The following is a 20,383-nucleotide window of genomic DNA, read 5'->3' as shown; positions in this document are numbered from 1 at the left end:
CACTTTAAAAAATAAAAAAATTATTAAAAAATATCTTTTTTAATAATTTAATGACATCTAAATAAGCTGAATATTTTTTTGATAAATAATTTTCTCAACCAATTACACAAGCAATTAGGGGCTATGAAGGATGGAGATACGACACATTGATTATACGAATTTTAATCTTGTTTTAAAAAAGTATTTTTAGAAAAATTATCTATTTTAAAAAAGTATTTTTAAAAAAGGATTCTCATATTGTAAATTCTGCAAACCAACTAATCTGTTGTATTCTCCCCATTCCTCATCTGCTACAATACCTTTAGTAAATTTTGCCTCATGATAACTTAGACTTCATTGTTCAGCTAGTTCTTGTAAAGTAACTCTATAATGCTGTTTCTCTAAATCAAACTCAATCAACGGTATTATCTCACCCTCTTCATCAGGTTCAAGAACAACATAATTTAAAGTACTATAAACAGCCCTAACCAAGTGCGGGTAATAATCATCCCTAGTTTGTACAAAATCAATTAAGTGCTGTGTTTGCAATGCATTCAACACCAAATTAAAACGTCTATCCTGAAGGAACTCGGCTGTTATGTACCTGGGAGGAATAATTGTCCTGGACTCGAACTTCTCCACATAGTTGTTCAATGCCCTGCGAGACGGCAGCCACCTTGCCATATAATGGGATGAAGTAATTAGTCTGGCGGGGGCAGAGCTTTCTCCCTCAACCTGGCTCTTTTGGCGTTCTTAGTTCTGGCCATTATGGGGATACTGGTTTTGTGGGTTGGAATTATGTATGTGGTTGGGAGTGGATGTGAGTGAGAATGGAGAAGAAGAAGACACAAGCTTTCTGGATTTTAGAGAGAGGAGAGATGTGCAGAAATGGGGTTCTATTTCACGAATAAAGTATCGAACAGAATAATTGCAAAATTAGAGATTCTATTCACTGACTTCGATGTTGTAATCAAAACGATAGTTTATTTTTTGAACACTACAATGAAAAACTTGATTGGACCTTTGCTGATTGCTGCAACGGTGATTAACGATGAAGAAATAGTGGATATTAAATAGACGGATGAAAATTAAAAAAAAAATTGGATATTGAGTAGATGGATGTTCCAAAGAAAAACAATTAAATTTTTTATAATCAAAGAAAATGATACACGATTTCAATTGTGGGATTGAATAATTAGTGATGGATTATTCACCAATTTATAATGTTAATATTAAGAAAAAGATAAGATTAGTTTATCTACATAAAAATAAAACAAAAAAAATTGAAGATAGAATTTTAAAGATAAGATAGATGAATAATAAGATAATTTCTAAAAAGATAACAAGATTGAAATAGCCGCAGATCACATTTCAATCGATTGGGTACCATTACCAATCGATTGAAATTGGCAAAACATTCAACTTCATCACCTTCCAATCGATTGGATTACATTACCAATCGATTGAATTTGGCTAAAACTTCAATGCCGTCACTTTCTAATCGATTGTATTTGGCAAATCCATGTTGTTTTCGTGAACTCAATCGATTGAGTAACAACAACAATCGATTGTTTTGAGGCATTCATTCGATTGGAAAGTATAAACAATCGATTGGTTTAAACTTTTTACTATTCTACCTTACAACTTTCAATCGATTGTTTTGTGATATAGTGTAAACCAATCGATTGAGTTATCATTCAATCCATTGTTTTGAAAAACCAATCGATTGAATTTCAAATGGAACACGATTTGGAAGCCATGGACGAACGTAACGAGATCAAGGTTAATTTTTTAATCAATTGGAATTATTAGGATGAATGGAAGATATAATTGGTCGTTATTTTTGTATTTGATTGTTAATAAATATAATAGATAATTGATAAAATAATAATTTATAAAATAAAAAACAGTTTTTATAATTAAATAAAATATATGGAGTTAATTTGTAATTAAAATTAGAAAAAGACCATTCAGCAGTTATTAAAAAACTTAAAATATCGTAATTGATAAAAAAACTCTAAAAACATGTTTTCTACTTGGACCACTAAGTGGTCCAAAGGTTTTTGGACCACCGAATCCTGAGCCGGTTTAGTATTGTGTTTAATAGTCATAGATTGAAATAAAAATTTCAATTAAAACACAAAATTTCAATCCCTTCGTTACCTCTAAAAAATAGTGACAGAAAGAACTAAAAATTCTGATACTATAAATTAAAATTTTAATTACATTTTTATTAAAATATTCTCATGTAATTTTTTAAAATTTAAATTTATCTCTCAATTTTTATGTTTATCTTAAATCAAACATAATACTTAAACATAAAAAACTTTTAAATTAATATATTTTTAGATGTGTTAATTATATTTATTTATTAAAAATTTGACTAATTAATATATTCCAAAATTTAAATATCTAAATATATTAATATTAATATTTTTTATTATTTTGCAATATTATTTTGCCTTCACTTTTAAAATTTTTTCGATTTATCGTTGATAACATTATTAATTTTACTTTAAAATATATATTTTTATTGTAAAAATAATTTCACACTGAATAGCCGAAAATATAACTCAAAAATAATATTGAACAAGTTTAATCACCCGTGCCATACACGTGATAAGATTGAAATTATAATTTTAAGTTGTTATGTTAAATTTCATTTTAATTATAATAATTTAATTAATAAAAAAATAACTTGTATGTGTTGTTTTTCTTTTCTTAATATAGTATTAATTGTATTAACTATAAAATAGTTATTTAATCTACTTTTTTCAATAAATCAGACATATATACTCAATATGACCATAAATAATCTAGTAATACTTAAATCTACCAACAAAGTTTTATATGTTGGTTTACTGTGAAGTAAGAAAATATCAAAATCAGCTCAAAATGAAGAACAAATTAATAGAGAATCCTAATGCAGAAAGTTTTGTAATAAATAATAAATAATTTAAACCTACTGAATAACAATTCAATGCTATCCCTTGATACCTGCAAAATATATACATGAAACAACACCGTATCAATGTTTGTATATAAAATTATATGATTAACGTAATTATAAAATTGTTTATCAAGAGAATAAAATTATACGAATTTTAATGATAATTTTAATATTTTCAAACTATTAATGTATAATAAGAATTCATCTATTAGTTCCTAGAATTTCTAAATTTTTTTAAGTGATAGTAATAAATTTTAATAAATAAATAGATTTAGTAAGACATTTTGTTATTACATTTTTATTATAGCTCTCAAAAACTTCTCTATATACCACATTCATCATGCAGTTATCTTCCAAGTGTCTATGATCTTGCAACAGCACTCGCAGACCATCTTTACTCGTTACCCTTAATAACGCAACATAAAATTGACCATAAGTGAAAACTGGCATTGGAAGGTAAATTCCAACTTTCGATAGAGTTTGTCCTTGTGACTTATTTATTGTCATTGCAAATGACATGATAATTGGGAATTGTCTTCTTTGAAACCTGACCGGCAATGTTTCATTATTCGGAATTAGATTCAGTCTTGGGATAAGAACAATACTTCTAGCTTTGTTACCAGTTAAAGTCTTGCATTCTATCACATGATTTCCCATTCTTCTAACTTACATCCTCGTTCCATTGCACAAACCATTTGTTTGGTCTATATTCCGCAGCAACATAACAGGAGCACCAACCTTCAGAACCAACTTGTGTGGTGGTAGACCTGAACAATTTATTCCATTTAAAATTTTCGGCGAGAAAGCATCTAACTCAAATTCCATATTTCTCTCTTCAGCACACACAGAGTCTGAACTTAAGTTGACTCTTTCTTGTCCAGGTAACCCTGCAGTCATCTTGTTGTTGACATCAATGACACAATCCAAAGTTGGTGCAAGAATTGCTCTATCCTTGAAATAATTTTCAATGGATAAATTGGATAACATATCTGGATACACGAAATCAATGAGGTCATCCAAAGCTGTCTCAGAGTTCTTAATCAAAATGTCAGATGGTATATGAACGATCGATTCACCATCTGTTGTATCACTAGCCAAACCATCACCAATTTTGAGTAGCCATTCTGCAAAATTTCTGAGTTCTTGTATGTTGTTGTTTTCACCTAGTGACAATCTCATATTTTTTGTAAGTTTCAAAACCTTATAGTTATGTCACAAATATGAAGAATTAATAGAAGACTGAATTATATCTTGCCTTGAGCCTCTGGAAATCACAGGAAAAATTTGTCTAAAATCTCTTCCGAGAACAACAACTTTACCTCCAAATGGCAAATGAGCATTATACGAATCTGAGCACCTTAAGATGTCTCTGAGGCATCTATCTAAAGCTTCGTAACAATACTTACTTATCATTGGAGCTTCATCCCATGTGATTAATTTGGCCTTGGATATTAACCTTATAAGAGGACTTCCCTGTTTAATGCTACACAAAGAATTCTCATTTATGGCAAAAGGAATTTTAAACCTTGAATATGCAGTTCTTCCATTAGGCAACAAAAGTGCAGCAATTCCACTCGAAGCAACATTTAAAACTATACCTCATTTAGACTAATTGAGCATGATATAGTTGACCATAAAAATATTTTTCCACAACTACCTTGACCGTATAAGAAGAAAAGTCCACCCATATTACCGCTAACAGCACCAATTATTTGATCGTATGCAAATTTCTACTCATTAGTTAGCCTTTTTAAATATCCACTTAATTCATTCGCAAGAGCATTAACGTCAAAATAATTGAAACAATTGACTATTATGACTTATATATATATACACTAATTACAAACTATATGAATTTTTAATGGAAATACTTGATAGTAATAGAAAAAAATTATATAAATAGAAATTATTTAATTTCAATTTCAATTTTATATAACAAAACAGTGGTTTTCAAAAATTATAGAATCTTTTTTGACATATATATTATGCCATACGTATAAATTATACGGGTTATTATATAAATTCATATATATGCATAACAAAACAGTTTAATATTATATATTTTTTACATTAATTATATGTCAATATTTTAAAAAAAAAGAGATAAAAGAAGAGATATATAAATATGTATAATATTATTGCTATATATGAAGCAGTTTTATATTGCTTTAATTATAGAGACTTACTATAATTATATAAAATTTAATTTGAGGAAATAATTTTCCTTGCCATAAATAATATACTAAAACTGTTAGTATATTATCTTTTTTATGGTTAATTGAATTTGTCAATGATTTTTCCGTGTAAATCGTTATTACCCAGTTTTTAATAATTACTTAATATATAAAATTTAAAATTAGAAATTGTTATTACTAATTCAATTAACTGGTTAATTGAGTAATAATTGTCAAATTATTAAAGTTTAAAATCATTGATTTACTCAATTGATTTTCATATATTATTTATATTTCAAGTAATAATTTAAAATTATATTATTTACCTAGTTAATAATACTATTATTAAAAATTATATTTTGCATTAATTTTTAAATCACTTATTAAATAATTATTTTTGTTAAGATAATTTTTTATAAATTATTTCAAATTATATTTTGTTAAGATATAATTATTTAGATTATTACTCATGACACGGGTATAATTTCATTTTATACCAATTAGTCAATTATAATTATATGACACGGGTGTAATTTCAATTTTATCTACGGATTATTTTCCGTAATAATATACAATTAATTATTTGACAATAAACCTTAATATGATTTTTTACATCTCCATTATGAGAAATAACTACTTAGATATACCAAATAATATGTAACATATTACTACTTGTATAAATTAAGGCAAAAGATTTAATTAAGGTGATTAAAATTTTCATCAAACAGAATATGACCTCAATCGAATAAAAAAAGGTACTCGATTTTGCATTAATTAGCTAGTCGAAGAAATAACATACTCATTTATTATTCATGTTTCATTATATTTTTTAAATAATATATAGAAAACATATATCTTGTGTATAAATTGTGACTATTAGTAATTTTATTAATAAACTTATTTTAAACTATTACTAATTTCAATTTTAATAGAAAATCTGAGAAAATAATTTCGCTTGCCATAAATAATATACTAAAACTGTTAGTATATTATCTTCTATATGGTTAATTGAATTTATCAATGATTTTCCTATGTAAATCGTTATTACCTAGTTTTTAATAACTACTTAATATACAAAATTTGAAATTGAAAATTGTTATTACTAATTCAATTAACTGGTTAATTGAATAATAATTGTCAAATTATTAAGGTGCAAAATCATTGATTTACTCAATAGATTTTCATATATTATTTATATTTCAAATAATAATTTGAAATTATATTATTTACCCGTTAATAATACTATTATTAATAATTATTTTTTGCATTGATTTTTAAATCAATTATTAAATAATTATTTTTGTTAAGATAATTGTTTATAAATTATTTCAAATTATATTTTGTTAAGATATAATTATTTAGATTATTACTCATGGCACGGGTATAATTTCATTTTATACCAATTAATCAATTATAATTATATGACACGCGTGTAATCAATTAATAAATTATAATTACATGACACGGGTGTAATTTCAATTTTATCTACCGATTATTGGTAAATAAATTTTATTCTAATTATAAATAAAATCTGCTTTTATTGGCAAATAAATTGTCTTTAGGTCAACGATTTAATATATGTGTAGGTTCATTTTTTGTCAAATATAATGAAAATACAAATAAAGAAATAAAGGATAAAAATAAACTTAATAATATCTGATACTACTTTATTTTATTAAATTATTTAAAAATAGCACATCCACAAAAAATAATCGTAATATATAAATTAAGGCAATAATTTAAAATTTTATAATTATAATTTAATCAAATACTAATAGTAAAACCAAATTACCTAAACAATATTGAACCTTTTAGTCCTTAGTCACGTATAGTATAGAATCATTCTTGTAACGACAACCAACTGAAATAACATCGTAAGTTTTAATATTTAGAATTTGTGCAAAATCAGACCATCCTCTTGTTAGATAAGTTTCACCATCCGCTATCCATGCAATGCGGCAATGTATAGAATTGCCACACCGAGAAACCAAACTAACTCTTATTCCCCTCAATGGCATTGCATGCATGCAAAAGAAAGCTGGTAATTTATGAAAAAAATCAAAATATGTTAAAAAATTATTCTAATAATGAACAGTTTAAACTAAGAAAATTTAAATGTATTACCAATCGTTGAAATTGCATATCTGAATTTGTCATGAATTTAGCAAAACTGAACGCTTATATCCTTCGGTAAAGTAGAGACTATTGCCTCTTCTTTGAACGCGTACATCCATGTAATTGGAACCCGAATCATTGAAGACAACTCGATGAGATATTTCATGGATGTAATGCATTGTAAATGATTGTGGCAAAAGACAATCGAACTGGAACATTAGACGATAAGAATAACTTAGAGTAACAACAAATAAAAAATTATCAAAAGAATAATATAATAGAATGAGTATATAAAAAAATATTATAAAAAATTATAAATTGTACCTTAAAAGGATCAACTTAAAAAAAAATGAAGAATACATTCTTATTCTATGAAGTAGTAAAAAAAACACTAAATATAAAATTATGAATTGACTCTCAAATTTAGATTCATGTACCACAGAAAAACACTATATATAGACTTTAGTAAAACAAAAATAAATATATAAATTATCAATTATTAAGGTAATTTTTTAATAATGCATTAAATTTTGATTTGATACAATTATAATGAAGATATGTTTTTAAATTAGTATAATTATATATTATTCATTAAATATTAATTACAATATAATTATATTAAAGATATTTTTTATAAAATAATTTATTTTTTTATTCATTTTGAAGAAAAAACGGAGGCATAAGAGATCGACACGTCACTTTTAGTAGTCGGAGAAAAACTCAATTTTAATATATTATAAGTAGATAAAAATAACAAATTTAAATTCAGTAAAATATATCTCGAGTCTGCATTGAGTTTTGGAATTGGGCCGGGTCTGTCACGTTTTCTTTCACATATCTGGCGATTGGGTTAAATTTTTATTTAAAAATATTTTGAAAAAAATATAAAATAAAACCATAAGAGTCAGGGTTCGTGCTTTCTCTTAACTGTTGGCATTTCCAGTAAAAAGGTGAAAATGAAAGTGGATAACTGAACACATTGTCATATTGGATTCCATTTTCATCCAATTTGTGTTTCTGAAGCTGAAGGTGAACATTCAAGGATTGGGTCAAGTGTTCGTTCAGCACGCACAGCAGAAAAGTGATCATAGAGAAACCACTGTCACCCGAGACACGATCAAAGGTAACATATTTTCCGCTATTTTGAGTTTGGGTATTCATTTCATGAAATAGGTTTTTAGGGCTTTGTTTTCATGTAAGTTGTTGTGAAGCATGGGTGTTTTTGGTTCTGCAAAAGAGGATGAAGGTTTTTTTTTCAATTTTTTGTCGATCAACCCTTGGAGGAACTCAAAGTCTTCCTGAATGATGATGCCAAAGGGGTTTCAATGCCCCCTAACTTGATATTTAGTTCTGTTTTGTAGTTTGCTTTGAACCCTAGATCCTTTCCTTCTACCAAAAAAAATGAAGAAAATGTGATACGGGTTAATTTCTTTTAGCAGAAACAAATTTCTGTTGATAAAAGGGTAGATGTGACCAATGAAACATACATTTTATGTATACATTTAACACAAATTGTTTGTCCGTTCTTTCAAATATTAAAAATCGATTTAGTAAATAAATTTTGCTAGAAATTTGAGTGCTTCACTACAAATCTTTTACAAACCGAATTAGATATTTTAAAAAAATAAAAAATGTAAATATAATACTCCACGCGTATAAAAAACCTTACTTTTCGTATATGTTGGTGAACTTTTGGTAACACCTTTATATAATTTTGTTAGATGAAGGGTAAATAAAAATCAGCGGATAATTATTTATAGGGAAAATCTAGGGGGCCAGTAATTTCATTGAATTTTGGCCAGCATATAACCAGCAGAGAAAGGTGAGCCATTAGATGAAATCTCATACCAATCTCACACCATCAAATCATCATTGATGGTTAGTTGATTGCTAACAATCACAAAAGTTGCTGTCCTCCTAGCATTGCTCTTATTTATATTCAAATTACTCTCTCAAATTATTCAACTCCCTCTGCTTACTTTCGAAGTGTTTTAATTTATAGAAGTACTCTATTACTTAGTTGAAATAATTTAATAAATTATGATCACTTTGTGATCCAAAAATCCTAAATAGTGAATAGTTATTCTGCCATCACTGATTCAATATTCAAGATGATTTAACATTCAATTATTAATTATCTTATTATGCTTTTAATTGTCTTAATTTCATATAAAATTAAATATCATGTGTATATTCAAAACTAATCAGTAATTACCATATATTTATATACAAATAGATATATTGTTTCTTATTTTTAATATATATTTTATCTCAATAACTAATTTTCAATCTTAGTATTATGTTTGTTAGCCTATCAAAATATAAAATTTCAGTTCTTTCAATATTTAAAAAAAAAAAAGAGAAATTTTTAGAGGTAGAGACTGAAATTTAATTAATAATTTTTTTCAAAAATACCCTCAATGCAAACTAATTATTTCAAGCTTGTCCTTTGTGCTAACTTCTTCGTTTCATCTCTTCCCTTGTCCAACACAGGATTCTGTACCACCATCGAAGAACCTAGCGGAAGCCCCTGCTTTGTCGCTGCCGCCAGGATCACCACAACCTCATTGTCGTCGAACCTACAGCGAATAAGGTTAGTTGCCGTTGAACCTTCGTCTTCGTAGCCGCTGTTTTCGCGTCGTTTTTCAGTGTGTGGTCTCCTCTTCAATCCTCTCTTCTCTGTTCGCTTTTGTGTTGTTGTAATGGGTTCTATATGTGTCCCCTTTTGCAGCTTGTCTTCTCTTGGTTTTTTTGTTTGTTTGCAGTTGTATGAATTTGTAACTACAGAACTTGTCTTCTCTGGGTGTATGAATTTTTACTATCAGTGCAATTAACTACTTGCATGATTAATTACTCGCATTTACGCAGAAGTTGTATTTGCAATAAGATTGTCTTCTTTGTATTCAATTTTGTGATTAATTCTATATTTCAGTGTGTTACTCATTCTGGATTTGTTATAATTTTAAGTTGTGATGAATTTGTTACTAAAAAGTGACATGCAGTGATGATGAGAAAATTAAAATGCAGTGATGATTCAAATTTATTTCTCTCTTGATACAGGACAATCTTTTGTCTTTTGATGTGCTTGCTGCTGCAGTACTAATTCATCAAAAATGTCTGCTCCACATACTATATTAGTTTCTTTCATGATTGATGTTTCATAGTATTTTATTTTAAAAGCATGATTGTGTTGTTAAATGTTTTCAACTTGCAAACATGCCTTTGATAATCAGATGCTAATTAACCAAAATTATGAGAACGAGAATAGCTTCGGTTAACATTCTAATATCATGAAACCAGCTTGATAAGAAATATGTGCCCAAATGTGAATTTCATTTTTAATATCATGAAAACAGCTTGTATTCTTGTTTTCCATTCTAAGACTTGTTCTTTGTAACATGGTCATTGAAACTTACTTGGTATTTATAAGACTTAATTGGATTGTATAACTTATTCCTGTTTCACTTCTTCTTAGGTAAGAATGAACAAGCGCATGTGGAGTGATGAAGAAACCAAAGCATTTGTGGGTTTCATGAAGGAGTTCGTTGTTGATGGTCTGAAAACCGATTCTGGACAATTCAAACCAGGAACTTTTAAAAAACTAGCTTTAAAGATGCTGGAGGCCTTCCCAACTTGTACCATAACCGCCAAACATTGCAAAAATAAGCATAAGCGATTGAAGGAGAAGTATCAATATGCCTCTGAGATGTTGGCTTGCAGTGGATTTGGGTGGAATTCTAAAAAACAGTGTGTGGAAGTAGACAGTAAAGATGTTCTTGATGCGTGGACGAAGGTCGTGTGTAAATTTACCTAAATTTAATTGAATTGTGACTTTAGAGTATGTAGACTAACTTATGTTTATTTTATCGCAGGCACACCCGACCAAGTTCTACACTGTTGGGAAGCCATTCCCTTTGTTCCACCGACTAGAGGGTATATTCGGAAAGGATAGAGCCACGGGTGTAAGTGCAGCAAGTGGTTTCAACACACAGGAACAAGTTCACGAAGAAGGGGAAGATCAGAGTCCAGGAATTCTAGAGGGTACATTCGGAAAGGATAGAGCCACAGGTGTAGATGCAATAAATGGTTTCAACACACAGGAACAAGTTCATGAAGAAGAGGAAGATCAGATTCCTGGATTGGACGAATTTGAGGTGTCAGCAAATACAAGCTTTGATGGAGAGCAAGGAGCAGCTTCACACTCTGAGGCTGGTGCAGCTAGCGCAAGGCATTCAGGAAAGAAGAGGAAGCAAAATGACATTCTAGAGAGGATGGTTGAATGTGTGCGGTTTTCTATTGCTGCCCAAGAGAAGCATGTCCAAATTCTTGCTGATGCTATTTCAGGTGTGAATGAGAGGTTTAAGATTGGTGAGAAGCTTGAACAACTTGGATTCAGTGATGATGAGGTTGTGCAGGTTGTGTTGAAGTTTTCTGATAACTCAAATTTGGAGAAGAGCTTCTGGAGTTTGACAAATTCTCAGAAGAGTGCATTAGTGCGATCCATTCTAAGATAATAATAGAATTAGTGCAGATTGTCTCCTGTTGTGGTATATTGTGAAACTTATTATGTGGTCTTTGGTAGTCTTTTGGAACTTAGGTTGATTTAAGACTTTCTGTCCAAGTATATATTAGGTGACACTTATTTGAGACTTGTAAAGCCATTCTCAAACCACAATAGCAAAAGCGTTCTCCAATTACATTAGAACTGTTGGTGCCATTGGAACCACTTGTAGATCTTCTACTTCTAAATGCCATTATTAACAAAACTCATATAACTGTCAGAGGTGATAAAACAAAGAACAACATTCAGAACAATTCATTGCAACAAGTCACAGCCAAATATTTTCCACTTATAAGACATTTCAATCTGATGCCTGTTTTTGTACATCTTTTGCCATAAAATAAGAAACTATTGGTAAAATAATGCAGCACTTTTTACCAAATCACGATTGTCATAAACATCTAACCTATTCAATCAAAATATATGGAAATCAGCTTAAAATCTTTGTTACTACCACTTTCAACAGATTTTGATCAGTGGAGTTGTGACTACATTAATGCAAGTATGAAACTTGAGTCATCAACTGCAGGTCTTTCAAAGTTAGATACATTAGAAGGTAGTTTGATAGTTAACAAGAACCTTTTCGGTGATTTTTCATCCATGAAATTAATCTTTGCAGCCAGCTGGACTATCTGCAACAAAGAAAGAAAGAGCTTGAACAAAATATAGTTAGGGTAATTTAGTCATTTTATATATTTCAGTCTCTATTTTTATTTTAAACCAAATAAAATATTAAGACATAACTCAGTTCTATACATCTTATATCAAACACAATACAGAAACTGTCTCTATCTTCGAATTTCTATCTCACAGTCTCAGTTCTTCTTCCAACGCTACCTAAGTAACACAAATATCCTTTTTTTCAATTACTAGTCAACCAACATTCAAATCCCACATGGCAATAAATTCTAATAAAATTGAATTTGATTTTGATTTATTTTTCTTTCTTAAGAGTTTGAACTCTCTAATTCCCTTCTCATTTTATTTTCTTTCGTAAACCCTCATTTTCTTAGACTATAATATCCCTTCTCTTTGTAGTTCCACTTTGTCCCAACTATTTTGCATACCAGAGCATGATTAGTAGTTTAAGAATAGAATAGACATTTTATTTTTCTTTTTTATCTAATTTTGGTGGTGACTTTCAGAGTGCATAGTTAGATATTTTAGTAGGTATAGATAACTTTAGATGTGCTTAGTTGCATTATGAAAAATATATGAATTTTTTATTTGCATCTTTAGCATTTTACATTGTGTTATATGCATAATCCTTAGCACTTTTCGTTGTAGTAATTAGTTGAGAAAAAAGAATGAGTAGAAGGAGAACTGAGAGGGCCCCTAATAGGAGAAAGGAAGGAGGTTTTGATTTTTTATTTTTGTTTTCTCTAAACTTTATTTTAGGTCTCAAAATGCACACTGAAAATGGGAATACATTTTATTGAATCTTGACTTACAAAAATGGTAAAGAAAACAAAAGCTAGTTTTTATTTTTCTAATCCAAGAATACAAAAATAATGAGTCAATGATAGCCAATAGGTGCTGGAGCCTGCTTCAATTGCTTTCCTTGATGATGAATATCCTGCATAAGGAAGAATATAATATATAAAACCAAAATGCAAGTAAATATATGGAAACAAATTAAAATATGAGACGAGCTGAAAACTCACGTATAGTTATCTTGTTGTGAAGTTGATAGTCGATAACAGTTAGATAATTTGACAGATTTAACTAAATTGTTATCTAACGGTTCTCGACTATCAATTTTACATGAAGACAACTGCATGCGAGTTTTCACGAAACGCACAGAAGCAAAGTGATTGACGTCTCTATGGTGAGCCTCATCAGCGCGAATGACAGTAATAACATCCTTGAGAGTTGCATCCTTTGGAAGCCTCCAATAGTCAATTGCAATAGCAGGAGCAGGGACATTCTGGACTTTGCCAGTCTCAATTGCCTTCAAGTGTTGTGTGTAAGAGATCAGAGCCTCTTCTTCCAAGTACCCAACAAACCTATGCGCTGCTTTTGGTGAGATGAGGTAGAACACAAAGAAAGCATTGAAGAAAACTCCCTGAGCAGTAATAACAAGAAGCCTCTCGTGCCAGCTGGGTTTCACAAGCTCCACCATGGTCATCAGGTGCATCCTCTCGTTCTCTGCCTCCTCAAGCAGTGCTTTAATCCAACCTCCACTGTGTTCAAACTTCCTCAGAGACTTGAGGTGCAGCAACATCCCTCCTACCATTCCAGGGACACCTGCAATTGTTTCTAGCATCATGGCATGGCACCCGTACCGCTCCTGCAATTATATTTGTTAGGAGCTTAGTCTTTTTAAGAGTATAAATAAGAGACTCTTAATTATTTTATTATTTCAACAGCATATTCAAATTCATGTGGAATAATCACACACACCTTGAAGTACAAATCTGAGAAAAACCTAAGAAACTTGACACTCCTGTATGCAAACTTGTCTGCAAAGGATTTTGGCACATGGTGCTTGGTCACGTCAATGGACACATCTGAGTGGTAAGTGTCCCATGGCTGAAAGAGACATCATTTACAAACATCCTCGCTCATCAAACTATAATAATAGACATTACATATACATTGTGTTCTGTTGCAAGATTCTTAGTTTCTTACCATGAAACAGTTCCAAGGCCACTCAGTACCATCCTCCCTTTTAACCTTTGGCCTTGTGATCCCCCAGTAACTTGAAACCACACCATTGTTGTTGGTGTTATTGTTGTTGTTGACTTCACTCTTCTTCTCCTCCGAGTGCTGCTGATCCTTTATCTCAGGAATGGTGGAGGAGGAGAAGCAGCGGCGCTGGTAGTTCCGGCCACTATTAGACAGAGCTCGTGCCGCGAACCTTGTTAGAGTTATATACTTCATGTTGAGAGAGCTTCAATCTCAATGTGTGTGACCAAAGTGGCTGAGACTCTTCCATTTTATATATGCATGAATGCATCATTATGCAGATGTCTGTTCACTTTGAAATTTGCCATTTCCGCAAGATGATGGGATTATATATTAATTTATTGTTGGAAAATTATGATTATGAAGCTTCCAGACTAGATAAAATATTGTCATGAAATCATCAGCAAACTAATCCTATAAGTAAACAAATATAAAAGTGAACAATCAGAGGATTCTAGAACTAGACATCATCAAAGAAAAAACATAGTTGTGTGATTGTTATTGGCAGTTAAATATTAGAAAGTAGAAGCTAGCATTTCAACTTTTGACTGGTTTGTTAATTTTATAATATCCTTCCTTTAACCTTGTCCACCAAGTTTTTCTTAAAACCAATATATCAAACTAACAGATTATTTGCTAAGAAGTTTCGTGCTTCAGTGCTTAAGATAAAATAACATGAACAAGTATTCAATTTCAATTTCATTGTTAAATCAGATGCAAATAGGCCTAAGTTAGGTCAATTTTGTTTTATGTAAAATCGAATTTCGCATTAGTTTTTTGTATTTATCTCATGTTAAAATTTTTTTCTTTAAAGTAACAAAGATCAAATTTTAAACCTTTTTTGTAGTTCATAAAAACTCTGATACGATATAACAAATCATTTGTTCAAAATGTGATCGATTACGATTGTAACTAAATCAATTCAAGCAGACTTGATTTGCACATTTCAAAATGAAAAAGTCTAGGGCCAGCAATTTTATTGAATTTTGGCCAACATGTAACCAGTAGAGAAAGGTGAGTCATTGGAACCAATCTCACATCAATCTCACACCATTAAATCATCATTGATGGCTATTTGATGGCTACTAATCACACAAGTTGCTGGCCCATAGCATTGCTCTTTCAAAACGGTTCCGCTACGTTACCAACAGCATATCTGCCAACTTCTACCAACTCTTATTTATAATTGTGTGTTCGTAGATGTGTCTAATAAAAATGTCTTTTTTATAACTGTGTTTAATAGAAGTGTCTTTGTAGCTATATTTTCTGGATGTGTCTCTTTATATATGTATTTAAAATATATTAATTATTAGACACATCTATGAACACACTTCCATAAAACACAAATATAAATAAGAGTTGGCAGAAGTTGGCGGATAGTATGTTGGTACCCTATATTTTTCCCTTTCAAAATAACCCTATCAATGAGCCACTCAATCAATTATGACTCCTATGTTATAATTAAGAATTAATTAATGAATTATTTGGTCCGAAAATGCACAATGGGGATACATTTTATTTAACCTTTGGATACAGAAATGGTTTATAAAGCAAAAATAATGACTCAGTGATAACCAATAGGAGCTGGAGCCTCCTTCAATTCCTTTCCTTCATGGTGAATATCCTGCATAAAGGAGAAGTGGAAAGAAATCAAAGCATGTTTGATGGAAGTGTAAGATAGAGAGTTAGTTGTTGATTGAGACTTACAGAAGCGAAGTGATTGACGTCTCTATGGTGAGCCTCATCAGCGCGAATGACAGTAATAACATCCTTGAGAGTTGCATCCTTTGGAAGCCTCCAATAATCAATGGCAATGGCAGGAGCAGGGACATTCTCAACCTTGCCACTTACAATTGCATCCAAGTGCTGTGTATACGAGATGACAGCTTCTTCTTCCAAATAACCAACAAACCTGTGTGCGGTCTTTGGTGAGAGAAGGTAGAACACAAAGAAGGCATTGAAGAAAACTCCCTGAGCAGTAATAACAAGAAGCCTCTCGTGCCAGCTTGGTTTCACAAGCTCAACCATGGTCATGAGGTGCATCCTCTCGTTCTCTGCTTCCTCAAGCAGTGCCTTGATCCAACCGCCACTGTGTTGGAACTTCCTTAGTGACTTGAGGTGTAACAACATCCCTCCCACCATTCCTGGCACAGCTGCAATTGTTTCTAGCATCATGGCATGGCATCCATACCGCTCCTGAAATTACAATCATATACATCTCTTTAAATTCTATCTACCAAAGAATCATCAAATCATTTGTAGGACAGACCTTGAAGTACAAATCTGAGAGAACCCTGAGAAATTTGACACTCCTGAAGGCAACCTTGTCCGAAAACGTCTTTGGCACGTAATGTTTCTTCACATCTATGGACACATCTGCGCGATAAGTGTCCCATGGCTGAAAGTGGCATACATCAGTTATCACAGATTCACAGGACAAACTACGAGGCAAAAAATCAGGTACAGTTAACTTAACTTCTTATGAAATTAATAGTGAAATCTGTCAAATTATTTAACGACTATCAACTATAACTTCAGGTTAAGTTAACTGTACCAGATCTTCCAAAAAAAAAAAATACATAACTGATGAGTGTCCTGTTGCAAGATGCTTACCATGAAACAGTTCCAAGGCCATTCGGTACCATCTTCCCTCTGAACCTTAGGCCTCGTGATCCCCCAGTAACTCGAAACAACACCGTTCTCGTTGTTGTTGGTGGTGGTGGTGTCCTCTTTTTTCTTCTCTTCTGAGTGATGCTGATCCTTTATCTCAGGCAGGGAGGACATCTTCCGCCACCAGAAGCTTCCGCTTTCGCCGAAGGCGCTGCCACCATGGTGGTGTGTGGCCTCCTTCTCCAGTTGTCTGGCGATCGTCACCGTGGAGAATTGGCGGTGGTAGATCCGGCCACCGGTGAATAGAGCTCGTGCCGTTGACCTTGCTAAAACGACGTACTTCATGTTGAATTAACTAGAATCTTGATGTGTGTGAGCAGATTAGGTGGGAGTTGGCGCAATTTATACTGCAGTGTTATTGACAAGTTGCAGATATTTGTTTAGCGATGTTTGTGTTCAATTTTGAATTTGCCATTTTGCTGAGAGAATAGTTTCATTATTCCATGAATGAGGGAGGAAAAGTCCGAGGAAGGTCAGAGGGATCGTGACCATGTGCTTTTACAATTATTTCTATCTGGCTGCTACATTTTTTATCCGTTGGATTGGATTATTGGCCCCGGCACTGATTGGTTTCATGTACTATGACTGCCACCATCTACAAAAGTTGGTCTGCGCTGACTGCGCTTGGGCACAACAATTTTTACTTAATCAAATAGTTTTTGTTTTAAGGACCAAACTTGTTGGTACCTATAGAGTTTTTCAATTTTGATATTGGAAAAACATGGAGTATAATCAGGTTATGGAAGTGTAGGGAGTTTCACAGGAATGTGACGGCTTTGATCAAGAAATTTTGAATCGAACGGTTAGATTCAAAATTTGGTAGGTACACAAATTGAACGGTTCGATTTGTGTTTTTAGCCACTCGTCAAACATGCATGCACTCGAGTCCTTCCTGCTTGTATACATTCTTATCTAAATACCACATTCTCTTCATTCACTTTCGTTCTAAGTTCTACATTCTCATCTAAATACCACATTCTCTTCATTCACTTTCGTTCTAAGTTCCAACTCTCCTTGACTCTCTAATCCCACCTGCACTTTTATTTTCCATTGATATGAAATTGGACCTTTGAAGAAAAAAAAAATTAGACCACTAACTTTTAACAATGTCAAGAAAAAAGAAAATAAAAGGCGTCAATCATCCGAAATTACACATTACTAATTATCTTCATCATCCTAATTATGTAAGCTTTTATTTTAAATATTTTGATTTAATTAAAATAATAGTGATAATGTTAGAGATTAGTGATTTATTATAGTGATAATGTTAGAAATTAGTGTAATAATAATTTTTAAATATTTTAATTTAATTAAAAATAATAGTGATAATGTTAGAGATTAGTAGTTTATTATGGTGATAATATTAGATATTAGTGTAGTAATAATTTTTAAATATTTTAATTTAATTAAAATAATAGTGATTATTTTAGAGATTAGTAGTAATAAATTATAGTAATAATGTTAGAGATTAGTGTAGTAATAATTCTTTTTAAGGTTATGGATGTATGATAATAAATTAATTATTGTTATTAATAGATTGTAGTAATAATTTTTATTAAAATGTGTAGGTATGGTAATAAAATAATTAATATTAATTGTTATTAATAAATTTATTGTAATAATAATTTTTATTAAGATTACACGTTTGATAATAAATAAACTAATTAGTATTATTTGTTAGTAATAAATTTATTGTAGTAATGATTTTTATTAAGATCTAGCTACGATAATAAAATAATTATTATGAGTATAATATTGAAGATATATAAAAATTATTGAATTAATTATTTTTATTATGAGTATAATATAGATATTTAATAGAGGATTAATGATTTAATATTGTGTGTTATTAAAATAGAATAGAATAGTTACTTATCTCTTAAAATCAATCGAAGATCAGTATACTATTTTCAAGACATGATATCTCAGATTTTTAACATTGAATGATCAATAAAATCAGAGCAATTTTGTAAATTATTTACAATAATAAAGGCCTCCACATAACCTGTCTCGCATATAATATCTCTTTGTTTCGAGTCCAGGCTAAAAGAAAGCCTCTCCAAGTAGCAAACAACTCTGCTTGCAAAATACTATGACTCTCTTCCAATCTCTGCTAACACAGACAAAACCAACTCGAGTACCATTGTCAGGATAACTAGTATCACAATTAATCTTAAAGGTACCAACCGACGAGGGAATCCAAGAGCCACTAATGGTGGAGGGGATAGACACTCGTTGCAACTCAAAAATATTCAAGAACACCTTTTCCAAGGACAAAGTCATACCAGTAACCTTGTTTGTAGGCCAAGGCTCGTGTGGATGTAAGATCTCATAGTTCATCGAACGCCAAATCCACCAAAGACTAGAAAAGAATCTAAAGGGGGTGCTATTTGCTATTATGTATGAACTAATTCATCAAATCCAGTGGTTGACCGGAGATCCCAAAACTTGCCAAACTAGCTGGGTTTTTGGACAATCCAAAATGCAATGTAAAACAGATTTCTGACCTGAAAAATATCGTGGACAACTATCTGTGAACGAAATACCACTCCTAAAACGAAATGCAGCAGTAGGAAGAGCCTCTTGAAGACAAAGCCAGGCCAAGAATTTGTGCTTTTCTGAAACATGTTGACGCCAAAGTCAAAGCCAATTCCCCCTATCCTCCCAATTAAACATCTTCTTACTGAGTCACAAATAACCACTACGAGCATTATAAACCTTTGAAGTCGAACCAGTCCAACAACAACCGACCTCCAACCCATCTTGAACAGCCAAATTGTAGAGTTGAAATAAAGTTGAAAATACGAAACTGAAGAGAAGATTTAAGAGAATAAAATAAAGAATTTAAAATTTACTTTTTGATGAAGAGAAGATAACCACTGAAAAAAGAATAGAAAAAAAGTTGAAAATACGAAACTGAAAAGAAGATTTAAGAGAATAAAAAAATGGTAACGACTGAAATTTTATGAAAAAAATAAATTTAATTAAGTTAACTAATAGTCAGAATGATATAAAGATAAAATAAATTTAAAATTTTAAATAATTAAATTTAATTTATTTATAATAAAATTATTTAAAATTTAAAATAGAGATATATTATATATGTATATTTAAAAAAAAAAATTGAAATGAAAGCGTTGGCAGGTGCCCCCGATTACCCTATGTAGCTCTGTCCCTGCGCATCTAATCATTAGAAGAAATTGTGAATCTCACTCATGTTTTACTCATCTAATCAACCCACCCTCT

At 30.9% G+C, this 20,383-nt stretch overlaps 5 protein-coding genes across 7 annotated transcripts in view; 1 reads left to right on the top strand and 4 right to left on the bottom strand.

Annotated features, from left to right (window-relative positions):
- Positions 1–20,383, bottom strand: part of LOC107481782 (tobamovirus multiplication protein 1) — a 49,114-nt gene that overhangs the window by 14,723 nt on the left and 14,008 nt on the right. The gene's annotated exons all lie outside the window — the stretch shown is intronic.
- On the bottom strand, positions 3,596–4,108 carry LOC107481532 (uncharacterized). Its single transcript, XM_016101811.1, has one exon. It carries the CDS (start codon positions 4,106–4,108, stop codon positions 3,596–3,598), a length of 513 nt encoding a protein of 170 aa, XP_015957297.1.
- Positions 8,140–11,923, top strand: LOC107481776 (uncharacterized). 3 transcript variants are annotated; one of them, XM_016102088.3, is made up of 4 exons: positions 8,140–8,341; positions 9,712–9,811; positions 10,694–11,011; positions 11,091–11,923. In XM_016102088.3, exons 3-4 carry the CDS (start codon positions 10,700–10,702, stop codon positions 11,730–11,732), a joined length of 954 nt encoding a protein of 317 aa, XP_015957574.1. In that variant the 5' UTR covers positions 8,140–8,341; positions 9,712–9,811; positions 10,694–10,699; the 3' UTR covers positions 11,733–11,923. The 3 variants fall into 3 exon arrangements, with proteins under 3 accessions (XP_015957574.1, XP_015957572.1, XP_015957573.1); XM_016102086.3 differs by having other exon boundaries at positions 10,694–11,014; XM_016102087.3 differs by lacking the exon at positions 9,712–9,811 and having other exon boundaries at positions 10,694–11,014.
- Positions 13,187–14,892, bottom strand: LOC107481780 (alternative oxidase 3, mitochondrial). Its single transcript, XM_016102090.3, has 4 exons — positions 14,411–14,892; positions 14,183–14,311; positions 13,581–14,069; positions 13,187–13,355 (listed from the first exon to the last, which is right to left on the bottom strand). The coding sequence occupies exons 1-4, from the start codon at positions 14,660–14,662 to the stop codon at positions 13,296–13,298; spliced, it is 930 nt and encodes a 309-aa protein (XP_015957576.1). The 5' UTR covers positions 14,663–14,892; the 3' UTR covers positions 13,187–13,295.
- Positions 15,964–17,676, bottom strand: LOC107481779 (alternative oxidase 3, mitochondrial). Its single transcript, XM_016102089.2, has 4 exons — positions 17,081–17,676; positions 16,737–16,865; positions 16,175–16,663; positions 15,964–16,091 (listed from the first exon to the last, which is right to left on the bottom strand). The coding sequence occupies exons 1-4, from the start codon at positions 17,420–17,422 to the stop codon at positions 16,032–16,034; spliced, it is 1,020 nt and encodes a 339-aa protein (XP_015957575.1). The 5' UTR covers positions 17,423–17,676; the 3' UTR covers positions 15,964–16,031.

Source organism: Arachis duranensis, chromosome 3 (assembly GCF_000817695.3).
Source record: "Arachis duranensis cultivar V14167 chromosome 3, aradu.V14167.gnm2.J7QH, whole genome shotgun sequence".
Lineage (NCBI taxonomy): Eukaryota > Viridiplantae > Streptophyta > Magnoliopsida > Fabales > Fabaceae > Arachis > Arachis duranensis.
The sequence above is the reverse complement of the archived record's forward strand: the minus strand, read 5'-3'. Positions and strand labels throughout refer to the sequence as shown.